Source organism: Mustelus asterias, chromosome 11 (assembly GCF_964213995.1).
Source record: "Mustelus asterias chromosome 11, sMusAst1.hap1.1, whole genome shotgun sequence".
Lineage (NCBI taxonomy): Eukaryota > Metazoa > Chordata > Chondrichthyes > Carcharhiniformes > Triakidae > Mustelus > Mustelus asterias.
This window is the reverse complement of record NC_135811.1, coordinates 73,994,426-74,015,386: the sequence shown is the minus strand read 5'-3', so window position 1 is coordinate 74,015,386 and position 20,961 is coordinate 73,994,426. Positions and strand designations below refer to the sequence as shown.

At 41.3% G+C, this 20,961-nt stretch overlaps 1 protein-coding gene across 3 annotated transcripts in view; it reads left to right on the top strand.

The window, feature by feature from the left end:
* The window catches only part of gosr2 (golgi SNAP receptor complex member 2), an 86,688-nt gene that overhangs the window by 44,871 nt on the left and 20,856 nt on the right, over window positions 1-20,961 (top strand). For 2 of the 3 annotated variants that reach the window (XM_078223758.1, XM_078223759.1), the window contains one exon: window positions 680-820. The exons of the other annotated variant lie outside the window; for it this stretch is intronic. In XM_078223758.1, coding sequence (XP_078079884.1) covers window positions 680-820 — 141 coding nt within the window. The remainder of the gene's footprint in view (window positions 1-679; window positions 821-20,961) is intronic. 3 annotated transcript variants of the gene reach the window in all.

The following is a 20,961-nucleotide window of genomic DNA, read 5'->3' as shown; positions in this document are numbered from 1 at the left end:
AACAATGTCTTGATGTCCTTGCTTGCCTTCCTAACTGAGACCTAACTCAGTACAGATTGGGTGTTCAGCCTATTTCGTATAGATGACCAACTGGCTGCATTAGCAGGTCGGAGCACATTTGAATTTCATTTAACGGACCCTAATCACTACAACAGTAGATTTGGTTTGATTCTTTGCATTTCACAGCAGTGCTAAGTTGCAAGGTAAATCCTGAGTCAGGATAACTTGAGAGAAACAGGAAGTCTCAATCAAAACCACAAAACAGGTTCACGCCATACTATAGTTGTGGTGCAGATGCAGAATTAAACATCTCGCACGCACTTTCATAGGAACAAATTCAATGAATGATGAGACAGGTGCTCTTCTGTGGTCCTGAATAGTATCACGATGATATGGATCAAGCAGATGATAATTACCTCAACTTTACAATAAGAGTGCAGGTCTCGTGTTTTCATATTGTTTGACATTTATATTTTTATTAATTTATTTCCACAATCCACTTTTTTGAAAAGAAGAAACACGATACCCCAATAAGGACTAAGGATAGTCTGTAAGCAAAATTGCCCGAATAATCAAATGTTTGAAAAAAAAGTACTGGACTGTACCGTATACACTTTGTTTTATATTGATACCGCGAGGAATCGGAGCGGGTAATGAGGACCTCCCATTTTTTGTGCAGGATGCTGACACATCAATAGCAATAGACGAGTCCTTGCAGTTTAACACTTCTGTAATCAATGCACACAGAGGAATGGATGATCTCCTGGGGAGCGGGTCCTCTATTCTAACTGGACTGCGGGATCAGCGGATGACACTCAAGGTGGGACAAAACAAAACATACAGGATCTCTAAAAGGACCCTGTTGATTGTAATCTTTTTATGTTGAATTATCTTTCACTGGCTTTTAACACAATATTTCATGACATTTTTATTGAATAAGATTACTAACTTGAGAGGGAGTGAAACATAAATGAATGAAAACAAATTACTGCAGATGCTGGAATCTGAAACCAAAAGAGAAAATGCTGGAAAATCTCAGCAGGTCTGGCAGCATCTGTAAGGAGAGAAAAAAGCTGACATTTCGAGTCCAGATGACCCTTTGTCAAAAGCTCGTTGACACAGTTTTTGACACAGGGTCATATGGACTCAAAATGTCAGCTCTTTTCTCTCCTTACAGATGCTGCCAGACCTGCTGAGATTTTCCAGCATAAATGAATGGGCCGGTATGGCCCTGTCGGATTGTTCTATCTTACTCCTGTTACTAACTGGTGTCATAAATCTCCTGGATTTTTTGTTAATTTTATGGTGGGGTCTCCCATCTTTTCAGTTCAGTGTCTAGAGTCTAAGAGCAGTTCATCTTTGTGTCCAGCGATTCCCAACAAAATAGTGCAGCAATGAAATACTTAACAGTTGAAAAGCAATATTGAAGCCCTGTTGACCACGCAAATTTAATGCAGCATTTGTTGATTAGGAGCTTGTAGATGGAGGATTTACCTGATGTGGAGGAGAGAATCAAAGCATCCACATTGTAATAATGACAGATTAAAATACTTTCCAGAGAAAGGCCATTATCTCCAGACTTTTCACATATGAACAAAGTGAGATCCACATCTTTTACGTCCAATGTTTCCATATACATCTTGCACAAATGGTTTCCTTCACTTGTGTAAAAATGAAGGAATTTTAATGCCCTTTGCCTCAATAAGGTGAAATGATTCCTTGTGGATTTCCTCGAAGTCAATATTCTAGAAGCTGAGAGGAATAACTTTGTCGCGTTCACCAATTTGGTTGCATTTCTGAAGTAAAAATTTCATTCTTTAGGTCGGTGAGAATGTTCCCACATATTTCCTTTCTATCCTGCTATTGAGGATGGAAATGTTTATATAGTTTGTTTATTAGTGTCAAAAATAGGCTTACATTAACACTGCAATGAAGTTACTGTGAAAATCCCCTAGTTGCCACACTTCGGCGCCTGTTTGGTTACACTGAGGGGAGACTTTAGCATGGTCAGTGCACGTAACCAGCACGTCTTTCGGACTATGGGAGGAAACAGGAGCACCCAGAGGAAACCCACACAGAAACGTGGAGAACGTGCAGACTTCGCACAGACAGTGACCCAGGTTTGCTTCGGTTTCCTCCCACACTCCAAAGATGTGCAGGTTAGGTTGATTGGCCATGCTAAATTGACCCTAGTGTCAGGGGGATTAGCAGGGTAAATGTGTGGGGTTACGGGGATAGGGCCTCGCTGGGATTGTGGTCGGTGCAGTCTCAATGGGCCGAATGGCCTCCTACTGTAAGGATTCCATGATTCCTGCAATCATATGATCTGGTTAACATTGCCATTATGTTCATATGCGTTGCTTTCAATTACACTTTTAAACTGCTACTTTTGTTTTACTTGGTTCTTAAGATTCCAACCCTCTCTTTGATTATTTTACAAGATCAGTTTGAATTTGATGATGTTGAATTTTTATTTTATTTTCACACCTGTGTTTTGTATGTCATTTAATTTATATTTTCTATCTAGAATGAAGTCTTTTTAATATAACCTGACTGTATTATATCTTCTTTTAGTATCCTCAACATAGTATAGGAGCTTTAATGACACTCCCTCAGTTTGGAACCAACGTAGTTTGTGCAAAAGGAAATGGCGTCATTGTGCTGTAGCTGGGAAAATGCTCCACAGGAGTCTTTCCCTTGGATCAATTCCTAATATTGTTGGGTAGAAAAATCATTTTATCATTGTATCCATCACGACAAAAGCCAGAATTGGAACATCATCTCCTTGATGTAGATAACTCTCAGAACTCCAGGCCTCTCACAAAGAAACATCGATCACCTCAGCAGTTTTTCTTTGCCCGTGGCTCAAAGACCCAAAGTAACTGGGTCACTAAGCAGCAGTAACCAATGGATGGTTAAGTTCATCCAATGCTTCTAAAGCCATTTTGCAGGAAGGAAGCCGAGGAACAGACTTGATGATTTTATTTGTTCCTGGGCATAACTAAATCATGTTCCCTTTTGATATATAGAATACTTGTGAAGCAACCCTCGCAATTCATGAAATATAACTGCAGAGATTCAATTGATGCCTTTAGCAGATTGGCCTGTTATGCTTTCTCCACCTTTAGCACTCCCATCCTCTGAAATTTGTGCCACTTATATGTGTAGAGGATGCAGTTCCAAAAGAATGAATTACCTGCCTGTTAGGGCCATTTTATAAATGTTACTCATCCTCCACCCAACTGCTGTTCACAAAAACCTTCCAGCAGTATAGTTTTTTTTGTGGGAGTGGGTAATGTTTAATTAGTTTCAGTTTAGCTTCAAGTCAAAATTTACCTGTTATGATTCTGTAAGATGGAGAACAAATGCAGCAAGCGCAATATCACGGAATTTCATGTATGTGTTATAAATATATGTAATCTATCAAACAGGACTTTTGTTCTATAGTGTGTGGGAGGGGTTGCTTATTGTTTAACAGAGACAGGTACTCTATTGTTTCAATTGTTCAGACCTCAGCCATATTTGTGGCTCTGTTTCTGCGGAAGAATTGAAAGTGCATCTTAATGCTGGACTGGGCTGTAATTTGTGACTGCCCAAGTTTGGATTGCCCAAATGGCACCCAGACAGAGAAAGCTTTTATTATTGCACTTTGCCCAAAAGTCAAATGCAAGCCGTTGAGTTGGAAAGAGAATGCTTTCCTCTTCGCTGCCAGCTTTAGAGGTCAGCTGCTGCATCTATCTGTTGTTCCTCTTCACTGCTGAGCTGTGGACTGTTGGTAGAACTGGAATTCAGCCTCATTTTTATCTGCCCCATTCTGTTGTTAAAAGTCAGACTACATCAACCGTTACAACATAAGTGAAGTTCCTCTAATCTCTAGTTTTAATAGAATTCTATCGCCTGTAATTCAGGTGCTACTATTGTAGTCTTACCTGGTATTGCATTGTTTCGGCTCAGGTGAAAGGGGGCGAGGAAAGGGCTGAATGCTAACCTTGGATCAGGTGAGGCAAAAACTGGAAAACAACAAAAAGAACCTGACAAACAAAAAAAACAATAAAGAGAAGAGGATGGAAGAAGCAGTTTTTTAATGTCCTTGATCAAAAAGGAAAAGGATCTCAGTTGGTGTCTCCTGCCTCCATAAATGTTCTTCCTGCCACATTTGTTTGTTGAAAAACGTGGACTGGGCTCTTGCCCTTTGCAAGTGGCGTTTCTAGCAGAATGATACAAAGGTTCACATGACTGGCTCAGGGTGATTGCCTGCTTTCCTTCCTTCCTATTTGGATGCATAAGCAAAAGGAAGATAGCATCTTGCGTTGGCCTGCTGATATCATTCTCAGCGAATTAATTGGATTTCCACAGTTGAAAGGGTTAGATCTGCCTCGGTTATTAAATGAAAACTCATTGCAGGTTTAGAGTTGGTCTATTGCTAGGAACCAGATTTTTTTATAATAGTTAAGTTTGGAATTTTTGAGCACAGTTTTCTTGCTTCAAGCAACTTGATGAGCTGTGTGCCTTTCAATCTGTGAATCTTAGCTAATGTTCTGGGGACTTGAGTTCAAATTCTGCCACGGCCGATGATGGAATTTGAATCCAATAAAAAAAATATCTGGAATTAAGAAGCTACTGATGACCATGAAACCATTGTTGATTGTCGGAAACCCCATCTGGTTCACTAATGTCCTGTTGGGAAGGAAATCTGTTGTCCTTACCTGGTCTGACCTACATGTGACCCCAGAGCCACAGCAATGTGGTTGACTCTCAACTGCCCTCCAAGGGCGTCTAGGGATGGGCAATAAATACTGGCCAGTTAGCAATGCTCATGTCCCACTAATGAATAAAAAAAACTTGGGCTTTCCTTTTGAGTCAGTCATATGAATTGTGAGTCTTTAACAGGCAAAATGCAGTAAGATGCACCGAGGCTTTCTGCATCCAAGTGAACACCAGGCACCCCAAACCCCAGTTTTATCCCAAGTTCTTTTGAAGATGTGGTTGTTATTGGGATCAAGGCAACAAAGACTCTTTCAACAGATTACATTGCCTTGTATTCTTAATGCCTTACATTTTCAACTTTTTTTTCTAATCTGCACTAAGATGATCCCATGGAATGCAAATGAGAAGGAAAATGCACACTTTGGAACCATATTAATGCAATTTTAAACAAATGACCTAATTCACTCAGCATTCTGGAAACTGGATAAATGAGTCTTGAGCAATCATTTTAAGTTTAAACAACGTGAGTGGAATTCGCCTTAGATCTAAGATGCCACAGGCTAGAGATCTAATGGTGAATAGTTTAAAGTACATTGATACAATGAACTCTTTATGTAAGATAATATTATAACGCCTTAACCTCATCACTACTGGGAAGATTTGGAAAGCTGGCTTCTGGTAAATTTTGTTTATCATAAATTAGCAAAGATTGTACAGTTTGAGAGCACGTTTATTGAAATTTATATCAATGTGAAAACATCAGTTCCTTTTACTTAGTGTTCATTTTACTTAGTGTTCATTTTGTGTGAGTATAGTTTTTCAATGGAATAAGCCATGATTATCCATTGTGAATCTTCTATTAAGTGAAGTCCATGGATAAATGCACAGCTTGTTCCCCTCTGAAGCAGTACAACTTTCTGTTTCACATAAACCTCCTCTTAATGTGGATTATTTCACTGTCCTCTGGTGACTGACTCATGTGGTTGTGCAGTTCCATTGTTGCCCCTTGTTACAAAGACAACTATTCAAGCAGAGGCCAAAGCAGTTGGTGCTAGCCCCCCCGATATCCCCACACTTGAATACTTTCCATTAGGGTCACTGAACAGGGATCAAAATCTAGAACTATCTCACCCTAAATCCAATTGCTGCTCATTTTGAAATCAGTTAACTCTGCACGGACCACCGCTGGCACCTTCTCTGTACTGGTTACTGACTCTAACCTTCTCCCTGGCTGCTACCTGAGGCTGACCCAGACCATTTACAACATTGGTGATGTATTTGACCATGGGCTGGGAACCAACCCCATACCTTTTTTTGTCACCTTTGCTCATCTGCTAATCTATCCATGTTTTTGTTACGTCTAGAATTAGCTATCTGAATGTTGACCTGTGCAGCTTCCATCCGCCATAAACTTGAACTCATCGGAAACTGCTGGCTATAACTTGACGGACTTCTATTTGTCTCTTTCACCTTCTTTCCTCGGCCATTGTCTCTGGTTTTGACTTATTCCACATAGATTCCCGCTAAAATTCCAAGCTTCAAATCCACCCACGATTATATATTTCCCATGATATTCAGGATCCCTGGAACCATTACACTTGCCACGACCTGAGATCCACATTGAACACCATGTACCACAGCATTCATGTCCTTGACCTCTCTTTTCAGGGGCACTGACATTCTATATGAACTGTCCTTGGAGCATACTCTGTTCCTTTTCATCCTTTACCTCATTTGGGCTTTACCGCCTTACTTAATGAACTTTGATCTCAACGTGCAGTTTTTGCGAGGGCCCACTATTTCTTCCTTCAATGGAGGCTCACTGCACCACTGACCTCCACTGCCTGGCTGCACTAGCTTATAAGCACCTTTTGTAACTCTACTCACTTTCTCCAATATAAAATATCACTGTGCTTCTGTATGCCTGTCTACTTGTGGGAACAGAAGAAATAGGAGCAGGCCCTTTGAGCCTGCTCCACTATTCAATAGGATAATGGTTGACTTGGGGCTTCAACTCCATTTTCCTGCCTGCTCCCCATATCCCTTAATTTATGAGGTGCCGAAAATCTGTCTATCACAGCCTTAAATATATTCAGTGATGGAGGATCCACAACCCTCTGGGGTAAACAATTCCAAAGAGTCGCAATTGTTAGGAACCCCGCTGATGTTGAATGCAAGGGCATCTCAAATCCTAGAAGGGAAGCTTGGAATGCCCATTCTCAAATGTGAGAAAAGAGATTAAACCTGGTGAGGAAATGGTCAGTCTTGCTGTAAATTATTCAAATAACAAAATGTTTATTCAACTTTAAAGCACACAACAAGAAAGGCAACAGCAAATAACAACATGTACAATGAACTACAATAATGGTTACCCAAACAGTATACTTGAATTACCCCCCCCTCCCCCCAATCTAAATCTATCTACTTTCTTAAACTCCAAGAACACCTTCCCAAAACAACATCCAATAGGTTTTAACACTATGAGCCTAATCCAGCAAATAATTACCACACAGGACCTGTAGTTTTCTTTTAGGAACCCTTCTAGTTTAGAGTAGAATTTCTGGGGTCTAATACAAACAACTGCTACTGCTTTTGGTGCAACAGCTTGACTCGGAGAAAAAAAACCTCTTGTTTACAACCAGGACATGACTGTATTCTAGGAAACTAAACTGCTAGCCTCCACTTTGCTTAACAGGGTTTCACCCTGCTACTAGTCTAATCTGCATCTCACAAGCCCTCAGTGAAGCTATTTGCCTATCGGTTTCCTCTTTATCCAGTTCTTTACTTTTCATTTCACTCCAACTTCCTAGCATAACCCTTTTGAGTGAAGTAATTTCTCCTCCTCCTCGATGCAAAATGATCGGCCCCTTAACCTGAGACTTTCAGATTTCCTGACCAGCAGAAACAATCTCTCAGCATCCACCCTATCAAACCCCTTCAGAATTTTGTAGGTTTCAGTGTGATCCCCTGTCATTCTTCTAAACGCCAGAGGATATAGGCCCAATTTACTTAGCTGCTTATCATAGGACAACCCCCTCATCCCAAGGACCATTTTAGTGAGCCTTTGCTGTACTGTCTCCAATGCAAGTATATCCTTCTTAAATGTGAAGACCAAAATTGCACTCCAGATGCAGCCTCAGCAAAACTCTATGTAATTGTAGCTAGACTTTTTTCCTGTCCTCCAGCGCCCTTGCAATAAAGGCCAACATGCAATTTGCCTTGCTAATTGCTTGCTGCACCTGCATCCTAACGGTTTGTGTTCCTTGTATGAGCACGTGCACCCAAGTCACTTTGAACATCAACACCTACAAGTTTTTGCTTTTTTATTCTCACGACCAAACTGAATAACTTCACACTTCCCTATACTATACTCCCATCTGTCATCTTGTTACCCAATTACTTAAATAAAAGCAAAATATGTGGATACTGGAAATCTGAAATAAAAGCAGAAAATGCTGGCTAAGCTCAGCAGGTCTGGCAGCATCTGTGGAGAGAGAAAGAGTTAACATTTTGAGTCCATATGACCCTTCTACAGAACCTAATCTGCAATATCTCTTTGTAGCTTTTCTGTGTCCTCCCACAGCTTACTTTTCTTGATATCATCAGCAACTTAGATATGTTACTCTCTTCATCTAAGTTAATATAGATTGTAAACAGCTGAGGCTCCAGCACGATTCCATGTGGCACTCCACTAATCACTGCCTTTTAACTGGGGGGTGGGGCGTTTATTCCTTTTTTTTCTATCCTTTATCCATGCCAGGGTTACGTGAGGCATTCCTTGTTCCAACCTTGTACTTTGACTGCATTGATGTGTCTTTCAGCTATCTCCCTGAACTGGAAAATGTTGTAATTATCACCTTCACAGTGTTCTCTCCGTTTCCTGTCAACCAATATCTACTATAATCCCATTGACTCCTGTAACTGCCTTGATGACAGTTCTTTCCACCCTTTTCCTGCATGGACTCTACTGCATTCTTCCAATTTCCTTAGTTTCGTCACATCTGTTCTTTCCATTTTCTACACCAGAGCTTTCAATATGTCTTCCTTTTTCCTGAACAAAGAGCCTTCTCCGTGGTAGTGGGCAAGACCCTCGATTGAGTTTGTTTAATTTCCCACACTTCTTTTCCTCTCTTCCAGAACCACGATGGGTTCCTCATGTGCTCTCCTTCCACCCCATCACATTCAACAGATCATTCTCCCAACCTGATGCGGTTACTAAATTTCCCAATCCTTCCGCTCCCTTTTCAGCATTCTGAAAGTTCTGCTTCCTTTGCAATGTCTTGGTCCGTGCTTCAGTCATTCCTTTCCCATTGCAGCTTTCCATGTAAGTGCAGGAGACACAACCCCTGCCCTCTGAGTTCCTCGCTTCCTGCCATCCAGGGCTTCAAAGGCTCCTTCCAAGTTAAACAGCATTTTACTCATTTCACTTCCAATCTTATTCCATGCTCACAATGCTGTTTTCTACACTGGGGAGACCAAATGCAGCTTGGTTGATCAGTTTTGCTCAAGTTAGATCGGAAGCATGACATTGAGCTTCAGGTCACTTGCCGTTGTAATTCTGTCTCTCTCTGACCTCTCTGTCCTCTGCCTTGCATGCTGTTTTGGTGAAGCTCGACAGAAGTTGAAGCAACAGTACCTGATTGTTCAAATAAGCACTTGCAATCTTCTGACCTCGACATTGTGATCAGCAATTTCAGATTATAATCACGTTTCTCTTATAACGGCAGTGTTGGTAATGGTTCTGCTCTTGCCATTTAATGCACCTTTAGACTCCTTTTTTACTTCACCATCCATATTTTGGTCCTTTAGTGCCATGCCTTGTTTAAAACCTATGTCCAATGTTTTCCAGTTTTGTTAGAATCCCGGGGGACGACGATAAGCCAAATTTACTAAACAGCCCCCCACGATGAAGAAAATGCCAACATAGAAAAACTACAGCACAAATGGTTTCACTTTTTGTGATATTCACATTAACACAAATCAGAATCACTGCAAATTAAACATGAATTAATAGGAAAAAACTATAAATTACACATGGGATAGCAGATACAGCAGGGACTATCTTATTGCGTTTATTAGGCAGACCACTCTGCCTCTAGCCTCAGTTTCAGTCTCTCAGTTCATCTGAGCAGTATTCCAGTCCGTTTTTCCTTGCTCGAACATTGCTTCACCAGTACTTCTGGAATTCTATTTTCCTTTGTGCCCAGCAGAAAACTGACCCTGGCATTGAGAGCTTTGCTGGCTTCTCATACGAGTTATCTGTTTCTCTTTCAGTTTTTCTCTGCTTTTTGCTTGTGTCTGCATCTGAGTGCTGATCACCTTCTGCCCACAGCTCTCCTATGTTCTTTACAGCAGTAGCTTCTTTGTCTTTGGTCTGCCTTGTCACCTGGCTTTCATATCTTAATTTCCTCCTCGTTGGTGATGCTTCCAGGTCAAGTGTCAGCATATTCAATATTTTTTGTCTAAGAAAATTACAATTATTCTCTTTACAAGTTATACAAGCTCTTAGTTAACTTTTCAAAAATAAAGTAATTAAAGATACCCTGTACATTTTCAAATAATTACAGATTTTCCTTACCACTACTCAGTCCCAATGGTTTTCAACCTAAAATATCAACCTTTTCTCTCCTTCAGATACTGTTGTGTATTTTCTCTTTTTGTGCCTGTATCCTAACTTGTGCCTAAGCCCGTTTACTCTGTGCTCACTGACCCTACATTGACATTGTTTAGCAATGCCTCAATTTAAAATTCTCATCCTTGTTTTGAAATGTCTTCATGGCCTTGCCCCTCCCCTCTCTCTCCAGCTATGCAATCTTCCATTATATGTGCTCTTCCAATTCTGGCTTTTTACACATTCCTGATTTTCATCACCTCCACCATTGACAGTTGCGCCTTCAGTTGCCTAGACCCTAAAAGCTGTCTAGAATTAGCCCCCCTTAACTTCTCTGCCTCTCTTCCTCTCTTCCTTTTTGAGACGTTATTTAAAACTCATCTCTTTGCTGAACGGCACAGTGGTTAGCACTGGGACCTGCGTTCAATTCCCAGCTTGAGTCGCTGACAGTGTGGAGTTCGCACGTTCATCCTGTTTCTGTGTGGGTTTCGTCCCGATGCTCCGGTTTCCTCCCACAGTCTGAAAGACGTGTTGTTAGGTGCATTGACCTGAACAGGTGGCGGAGTGTGGCGACTAGGGGAATTTCACAGTAACTTAATTGCAGTGTTAGTGTAAGCCTTACTTGTGACTAATAAATAAACTTTAACTTTACTTTTAGATTTTTTTTGTCACTTCCATGTTTGACTCAGCGTTGCTTTGTTGGATTATACTTAATGAAGTGCTTTGGGATGTTGCAGGTGCTATATAAAAGCAAATTGTTGTTTGGTTATTGTGTGGTTCAGTTCTACATTATTTTTATTCATTCGTGGGACATGGGCGTCGCTGGCTGGCTGGCCAGCATTTATGCACTGTATTATGCAGTGTTGCAGCTTTCAGGAAACCAAATTTCATTTTTTTTCCATGTTAGGTTATACATCTGTAGATAGTATCTAGTAGATTGTTCAAATGGGTGTTTTTACACTTGATCTGGACTGAATGCATGTTAGTGATTTGGCAATGAGGTAATTTGTGACCATGGATGGTTTTGTCCTTCATCTGTTGTTGTTCCTCACTGCGCGCACACACACACACACTTTCCAAATTGGTCATTAGATAGTGCTCAGGGCTATTATGCTCCCATTGTTGCTTTGGCTGAGATTGACTAAATGGCACAGGGCAGCATTTGAACCCAAGATCTATTAATTGGTGTAATTCAGAAGACCAGGCGAAAAGAGGACCTGGTGGCAGTAACCAACACCCAGAAGAAAGAGGCAGCAACTACCACCTGAAAGAGTAGGGACAAGAGGACCCAGAGACAGTAGCCACCACCCAGCAATGCAGTCCAGTATGTGGCCCCAGAGTTGAGGGGGCTTCATTCTAAGAGAAATCAATGTGTAACATCAGAGGAAAACAGATAAGTGATTGGTTTGTGAATATTTTGTTTGTTTACCTTCAAAACCTGTACAACTTTATTAGTTAATTGTAAGTTTTTATTAGCTGTAGTAAGCTGTAGCAAAATGACCATGAAGCTCTCAGGTTGAGGAAGTCATAGTAATGTTGCGTATTTGGGGACAGAATACATATTCAGTGGGATAGACACTGTTCGCTGCAGCCAAGAGCGGGAGCTCAGGCGGCTGTGTTGTCTGTCCGATGCCAGTGTTTGGGACATCTGCTCAGGGCTGGAGAGAAATTGCCTTGGAGAGGAGTTTAGGATTCGATGGTTATGGTTAGGATTCAATGGTGAGTGGCTTCACCTGATGAAGGAGCAGTGCTTTGAAAGCTTGTGATAAACCTGTTGGACTTTAACCTGGTGTTGTGAGACTTCTTACTGTTTCCAATGCTGGCATCTCCACATCATGTAGGTACCAATGACGTAGGTAGAACTAGGAAAGAGGTTCTACTAACGGAAAATGAGCAGCTCGGGGTTAAATTAAAAAGCAGAAGCTTAAAGGTAATAAATGTCTACCTGAGCCACGTGCAAATTAGCATAGAGTGAATCAGATTAGAGAGTTATATGTATGGCTTAAAAAGTGGTGTGGGAGAAATGGGTTTCGATTCATGGGGCACTGGCAGCACTAGCAGGGAAAGTGGGAACTGGACTGTTAGGACGGTCTCCACCTGAATGGTGCTGGGAGGAATGTTCTGTCAAGTCATACTCCTAGGGTGGTAGAGAGGGCTTTAAACAAAATAGTGGGAGCAAGTTTAGGAAGATGTGACAAATGAAGTGGAGAAAGATCGAGCTGGCTAAAGTGAACTAGAAAATAAGGTTAAAGATTAGGCCAGAATATTCGGGAAAGATGCATTCCAGTGAGAAAGAAAGGGTGGGATTCCCCACCTGCCCCCCAACCCCCCCACCCCACCACGCGCACACGCGCGCGCGTGCACACACACACATTTTGTGGCAGTGGAGGCAGCCCGCCATTGGTCTTCTGGTCTTGTCACTGTCAATGGGTTTCCCAGTTCACACCCTTCACTGTCAACAGGACTAGAAGATCCCGCTGGCAGAAACAGATGGATAATTTTGGCCGAACACTCTAAAAGAAGGACATGCCATCTGTGGCTAATTAGAGAAGTTAAAGATGGTGACAAAATTGAAGGAAAAAATGTATATTTCTGTGCAAAGATGAGATTGGACAGTATATAAAGAACAGCAAAAGAATGAGAAAAAGATTAATCGGGAGGGGGAAATTAGAGTAAGAGAAAAAGCTAGCTAACAATGTAAAATCAGTTAGAGTGTGTAGTTATTTAGAAAGCAAAACACTGAGTGTTGGTCCTCTCGAGAGTGAGAATAGGGAATTAATAATGGAATAACAAACAAAGAACAAAGAAAATTACAGCACAGGAACAGGCCCTTCGGCCCTCCAAGCCTGCACCGACCATTCTGCCTCACTTAACTAAAACCCCCTACGCTTCCGGGGACCATTTCCCTCTATTCCCATCTCATTCATGTCCTTGTCAAGACGCCCCTTAAAAGTCACTACTGTATTCGCTTCCACTACCTACCCCGGCAACGAGTCCCAAGCACCCACGACTCTCTGTGTAAAAAATCTGTCTCGTACATCTCCTTTAAACCTTGCCCCTCGCACCTTAAACCTGTGCCCCCCAGTAATTGACTCTTCCACCCTAGGAAAAAGCTTCTGACTATCCACTCTGCCCATGCCTCTCATAATCTTGTAGCCTCCTATCAGGTCTCCCGTCAACCTCCGTCGCTCCAGTGAGAACAAACCAAGTCTCTCCAACCTCTCCTCATAGCTAATGCCTTCCATATCAGGCAACATCCTGGTAAATCTTTTCTGTACCCTCTCCAAAGCCTCCACATCCTTCTGGATGTGTGGTGACCAGAATTGAACACTATATTCCAAGTGCGGCCTAACTAAGGTGCTATAAAGCGGCAACATGACTTGTCAATTTTTAAACTCAATACCCCGGCCGATGAAGGCAAGCATGCCGCATGCCTTCTTGACTACCTTCTCCACCTGCATTGCCACTTTCAGTGACCTGTGTACCTGTACATCCAGATCCCTTTGCCTATCAATACTCCTAAGGGTTCTGCCATTTACTGTATATTTCCTATCTGTATTAGACCTTCCAAAATGCATTACCTCACATTTGTCCGGATTAAACTCCATCTGTCATCTCTCCGCCCAAGTCTCCAACTGATCTATATCCTGCTCTATCCTCTGATGGTCCTCATCGCTATCCGCAAATCCACCAACCTTTGTGTTGTCCGCAAACTTACTAATCAATCCAGTTACATTTTCCTCCAAGTCATTTATATATATTACAAACAGCAAAGGTCCCAGCACTGATCCCTGAGGAACACCACTTGTCACAGCCATCCATTCAGAAACGCACCTTTCCACTGCTACCCTCTGTCTTCTTTGACCGAGCCAGTTTTGTATCCACCTTGCCAGCTCACCTCTGATCCCATGCGACTTCACCTTCTGCACCAATCTGCCATGAGGGACCTTGTCAAAGGCCTACTGAAGTCCATGTCGATAACATCCACTGCCCTACCCTCATCAATCATCTTTGTCACTTTCTCATAAAACTCGATCAAGTTTGTGAGACACGACCTCCCCTAACTAGAATAGAAGGAAAAGATGGATGAACTGAACTGATGTTTTGTGTCTGTCTTCACTGCAGAGGTTACAAATAACATCCAAGAAATAATTGTGAATTAGGAGGTGAAAGGAAGGGAGGAACTTAAAACCAATACAATCACCAGGGGAAAGGTACTGAGAAAATGATTAGAACTAAAAGCTGACAAGTCTACCATCGGCGGCACAGTGCTAGCATTGCTGTCTCACAGTGCCAGGGACCCGGGTTTGATTCATGGTGTTGGTCACTGTCTGTGCAGAGTCTGCATGTTCTCCCCATGTCTGCATGGGTTTTTTCTGGGTGCTCCAGTTTCCTCCCACAGTCCGAAAGACATGCTGGTTAGGTGCATTGGTCATGCTATGTTCTCCCTTAGTATACCGAACAGGTGCCGAAGTGTGGCGACTAGGGGAATTTCACAGTAACTTCATTGCAGTGTTAATGTAAGCTTACTTGTGACACTAATAACTAAACTAACTAATGGGCTTCACCTAAGGTCTTAGAAGTGGCCGCTGAGGTAGTACATGCATTCGTTTTAATTTTCCAAAATTTCTGAGATTCTGGAAAGGTCTCACCAGAGTGGAATTCAGTGAGTGTGACTCGTCTATGCAAGAAAGGGAGACAAAAAGCAGGAAATTTTAAGTTATCTCCGGAAAGTTGCTGGAGGCACTTAGAAAATCTCAGTGCAATCAAGTGGAGTCGATATGGTTTTGTGAAAGGGAAATCATGTTTGACTAATTTGTTGGAGTTCTTTGAGGAAATATCAAGCAATATGGATAAAGGGGAGCTTGTGGATATGCTGTAGTTCCATTTCCAGAAAGCATTTGACAAGATGCCACATCAATGGTACAAAATAAAATCTCATGCTGTTGGGCATATTAGCATAGATAGAGAATATATTAATTGACAGGAAATAGAGAGTAGGCATCAATGGGTCATTTTTGGTTTGGCAAGATGTGATGTTGAGTTCTGTATGGATCAGCGCTGCGGCCTCAACTACTTGGGAACATAGGAACAAGAGTAGGCTATTCAGCCCTCAAGCCTCCTCTGCCATTTAATAAAGTCATGGTTGATCAACACTTCAATGCCTTTTACACCCACTATTACCATAACCTTTTATTGTTAATCAGAAATCGATCAATCTCTGCTCTAAACATACCCAATGATGAGCATCTACAGCCCTCTGGGGTACAGAATTTCAAAGATTCACAACCCTCTTTGTAAAGCAATATCTCCTCATGTCGGTCCTAAATAGTATCCCCCTTATTTTGAATTTGTACTCCCTGGTTCTAGACTCTCAACCAAGGGAAAACACCTTGCCTGCATCTCCCCTGTCTACCTACTCCTTTAAGTATTTTGTACTTTTCAATGAGATCACCGTTGAGTCTTCGCAACTCTAGAGAATACAGACCTAGTTTCGCCAATCTCTCTCCATAAGATGGTCCCGACATCCTGGAACAAGCCTAGTGAACCTTTGTTGCACTCCCTCTATGGCAGTAGTATGCTTTCTGTGGTAAGGGGACCAAAACTGCGCACACATCTCCAGATGTGGTTTAACCAAGCTCCTATACAATTGAAGCAAGACCTCGCTATCCTGTACTCATCCTCTTGTGATAAAGGCTAATCTTCTCAATAGCTTGCTGCACCTGCGTGCTAGCCTTAAGTGACTTGATAAGGATACCGAGGTCCCTTTGTACATCGACACTTTCTAATTTCTAACCATGTGGTAAATACGATTACAATTTATATCAATGATTTGGATGAAGGGACCGAATGTATGCTTGCTAAATTTGCTGATGATACAAAGATAGTTAGGAAAGTAAGTTGTGAAGAAAACATAAGGAGTCTGCAAAGGGGCATACATGAGTTAGCAAAAATGTGGCTAATGGCCTACTCCTGCTCCCAATCTGTATGTTCATATGTATGGAATTTCAAGTGAGAAAATATGAACCTATCCACTTTAGCAGGGAGAATAGAAAAGCAGCATATTATTTAAATAGAGAGAGATTCCAGAACTCTTAAGGTGAAGAGAGATCTGAGTGTCTTGGTACAGGAATCAAGAAAACTTAGTGTGCAGTTATAGCGAGTGATTAGGAAAACAAATGGAAAGTTGTCGTTTATTGCAAGGGGGTGGTGGGATATAAAAGTAGGGATGTTTTGCTACAGTTGTACAGGGCTCTATGAGACCCACATCTAGAGGACTATATACAGTTATGGTCTCCGTATTTAAAAAAAGGATATAACTGCATTAGAGGCAGTTCAGAGAAGGTCCACTCAACTGATAACCTAGGGTGGGGATGGTTTACGAGGAAAGGTTGGACAGGCTGGCCTGTTTCTATTGGAGTTTAGAAGAATGAGAGGTGATCTAATGTATGTAAGATCCTGAGGGGATTTGACAGGGTGGATGCTAAAATGATGTTTCCCCTTGTAAGTGAGACTAAAACTAGGGGACATGACTTTTTTTTTTAAAAAAGGGTCTCCCATTTAAGATGGAAATGAGAAGAAATCTTATTTCTGAGGATCTGAATCTTTGGAATTCTCTTCCCCAGGGTGCAGTGGAGGCAGAGGTAGATTTATCTGGTGTGGAGCTGAGGCCAGAATTAGATCAACCATGATCTTATTGAATGGCGGAGCAGCCTCGAGGGGCTACATTTGTATGTTTGTGATATGCTATCATGGTGCATCCACTGACCCATCAGGCTTGATTCAGACCGAATGAAAACCTTCGATTTCCTCTCCAAGGGTGGTAAGAGGAGACTTAGATGTGGGTGTTGGATTTTGCCTACTTCAAGAAGTATCCAGTTCAGTTAATAAATTAAGCAGCCGGGACTCTTTGTTTTGCATTTGATCCAAGTGTACATTGGCTTCCATCAGTTTCCCACAATTGTGCAGAGCTGCATAGATAATCAGTCCTGTACAACACATTGCCAGCACTAGTCTCAGCACTCTTGCACAGATATCCATACAGAATCAGAGAAAATATATTGATGTATATCTTTCTTTGGTTCAAATAAAACATGGCAATATTAGCAGCAAGCTCGGCAATGTCAGACTTTGGATATAAACTTAATTTTAGTTAAATCGTGGTTTGTGTAACTAGAATTGTTGGATAAATTGTTGCTGCCATATAAAAAAAATAAAAGAGCAAGTGTTGTTTGCAGTAATCAAACTTGACAGCACTTAAGACAGTGATTGATATCCCTTGACCTAGCCAAAAGCCAGGTAGTATTGCCTAATGCTTCGGAGTACCTCAGGTGCCTTGCTGTGTTCCCATTATGTGCACAACTGTAGTGTAACTGCTTGTATGGAAGCCATTTGGTCGCCATGTCTGTGCCAGCTCTTTGAAAACTACTCGTTATCCTCACTCCCATCATCTCTCCTGCAAAACTTTTGTTTACAGCTAAATATCAAACTCACTTTTGAATGTTACTATTGTTTTAGTTTAGTTTATTTATTAGTGTCACAAGGAGGCTTGCATTAACACTGCAATGAAGTTATTGAATCTGCCTGATACATGTAGCACAGTTGAAATAATTTTGTTGTGTTTTTAAAAATTCCCTCTTGGTTCTAAGATTGTCTTGAATCTGCTTCTTGACTCTCCTGCAATGTTTCCCAGTTCTGATGAAGTGACAGACTTGAAATGTTGGCTGGAATTTTACCGGCACGCCCGCCCCGATTCAGGGTGCGGGCGAGGCTCAGAGAACGGCATTCTCCATTGGCCTCGGGTGGGATCGTACAAACCTCGGACGGACATGCCGGTAAAATCCTGCCAGTTAACTCTGTCTCTATCTCCACTGGTGCTGTCAGGCCTGCTGAGTATGTCCAGATTTTTCTGTTTTTACCTCTGCACGTGGAAACTGTTTCTCCTTGTTTGCTCTACCAAAATCCTTTATGATTTTGCATTCCTCTATTAAACCCCCTCCCTCCATGCTCTAAGGAGAAAAGTTCCATTTTCTCTAATCCCCAATCCTTGTATCAGTCTAGAAATATATATGTATATTTTCTCTGAATCAAGTTTAAAAAGCCTGAGGTGCTCAGTAATAGTTTTGCTAATGCTTCAAACTGGACAACAGCACAAAGAAATGTTTATTTTTTCCCAAAATTAAACTGTGAACACAGTACAAAGGGAATAAATAATATTCCATTTAATAAGTTGGAAAGGATGTAACAGACTCAAAAATTCTTCAGTCTAAAATAAAAGGTAAAATTCTGCAAATGCTTGAAATAAGAACACAATGTTTTGCGTACAGCTGTGTGTTTGCAGCATTTCCAATCATTCAGCTGGGCTCCCTTATGTAAATATTGTCTCCAAAAGAACCTGCCTGCACTGTACTTACTGAACTGGAGACATTGTGGTTCTGTTAGTTTTAATAAATCTCCATCGTCACGTCCTAAATCATGGGCTGCACATCTGTTTAAGCTTAATTGTTTAATTTTTCAATTTCCTCCCTGCAATTCTCCCTCCTCAATTACAACGGTGCCACAATTCAGCCTGTCGATATCTTCCTGAATGTGGGTGAAGTGGAATAAATCCTTCCCGCCTACTTGCTTTGGACAGAATTGCAAAACTTCCTGCCGTGCATCTGCTTACAATCCATGCAAAAACGTTGCAAAGAATTATGGAAACTGAATAATATTGGCTTGTTCGTTATGCTCCTCTGAAAATATTTTGTTGTTTGTTTTGGAGTCTTTTCAGAAATTGACAGAACGATTATTTTAAAGCATTCACCTATCTCAGGTGATTGAACAAGTGGCTTTGGTAAATGATATAACAGAATATGTGTTGTTTGGGATGAAGGGGTGATGGACCTATGGCATATTCCATATCCTTGTATTACTGTCTATCTTGCCTCTTAATAGACCTATCTGGTCTTTACTATTCTACTTCATGCACAATTGAATGCTTTCCTTGAATTCCTTTTCCTTTTGTATAACCTGTCTTTACTGTTCTGATGGCCCCATAAAGATTATTTAATAGATATCAACTGACAGCTTAAAGAATCTCAGATTGCATTATGTTTTTGCTCCATGTAGTCTAAATGAGCTATTCACCAACACTGAGTCTGCAACTTTCTGCTGCTCTATTTTGCATGGGAACATTCTCCCTGTACATTTCACATTTTGAAATGACTGCTTATTATGGACAGGGTGCTGTGGTTCAAATAAATAGTAGCTGGATTTCACTGGTATTTTATCCCACCCAGTCAGTGATTTAAATGGCAGGACACCCATTTTTTTTTTCCTATTTTCGTTAGTAAAATGTCATCATTTGAAGCTCTGCTTGTTCTCTCTCTTTAAGAGTGCACCGTTGCTTTTCAGTCCGTAGACAATTGACTGAACCAATGTTCTCATGACTTGTTGACTGGGTCACCTCATTATTTGTCCATGTAGAATGAAATGACATTAATTAACTTGCTGAGGATATGGAAAGTTCAGGGACTAATTTTCTGTATAATACAGAAATCCACATTGAGACAAAGTAGTAAAATGCAAAAATTGAAAGCCAAAACCGAGGTTTTATAAGCTGAAGCAGCAGCAACTGGGAATGTGTCATGTAGGTAGTTAAAAGTAGTGGTCTTGCCGCTCTCTATCTCTGATCTCTGCCTGCCTCTGATTCTGGTCTCCTGCAGCATCCTGAATTTCTTTGCTCTGCCATTGATGGTTGGACGTTCAGCTACCTAGGCTCTAGAACTTGCTCCCTATACCTGTCTGCACCTCCACCTATATCTCATCTTTTAAGACATTACTTAAAACCTATCTCTTTGATCAAGCATTCGGCTGCCTGTCTTAATATCTCCCCGTATAGCTGGATGATGATCACTTCTGTCAAGTGCTTTGTGAAGTGTTTTACTACGTTTAAAAAAAAAGTTAATTTATTTTCGCAAGTAGGCTTACATTAACACGACAATGAAGTTACTGTGAAAGTCCCCTACTCACCACGCTCTGGTGCCTGTTCGGGTACACTAAGGGAGAATTTAGCATGGCCAATGCAGCTAACCTAATGCATCTTTCAGACTGCGAGAGGACACTGGAACACCAAGAGGGAACCCACACATACACGGGGAGAACGTGCAGTCACCCAAGCTGGGAATCGAACCCGGGTCCCTGGCGCTGTGTGGCAGCAGTGCTAACCACTGTGCCACTGTTCCATCCAGGGCACTCTATAAATACAGGCTGTTATTAGTGTCATATTATATGGTCAGCATTCGTGTTGTATTATGAAGAGTATTCAGAGCAACATTTAGAGCACTGCTCTGGCATATACTCGGGCTACACGCAATCAAGCAGGATCCTTAGACTAGCAGTTGCCGTCAATTCATGTGATCTCTTGGGGAAAGTGGTATTTTAGCAAAGAACAGATTTTTTATTTTGTTAGATTTTAGAAAATGCCCATCTCTGAATAATCGCTGAAGGAGAGAGGCCAGGTTTATAAAATTAAAGAAAATGTAAAACGCAAACACTATACTTATATTACGGATTCTTTTCCGATTACTTTGTCAGCAAAGAGTTGGTGTAGGATTGAGGAAATTTAGTAAAGAAGAAAGCTTGTGAATTGAATTTGAAGG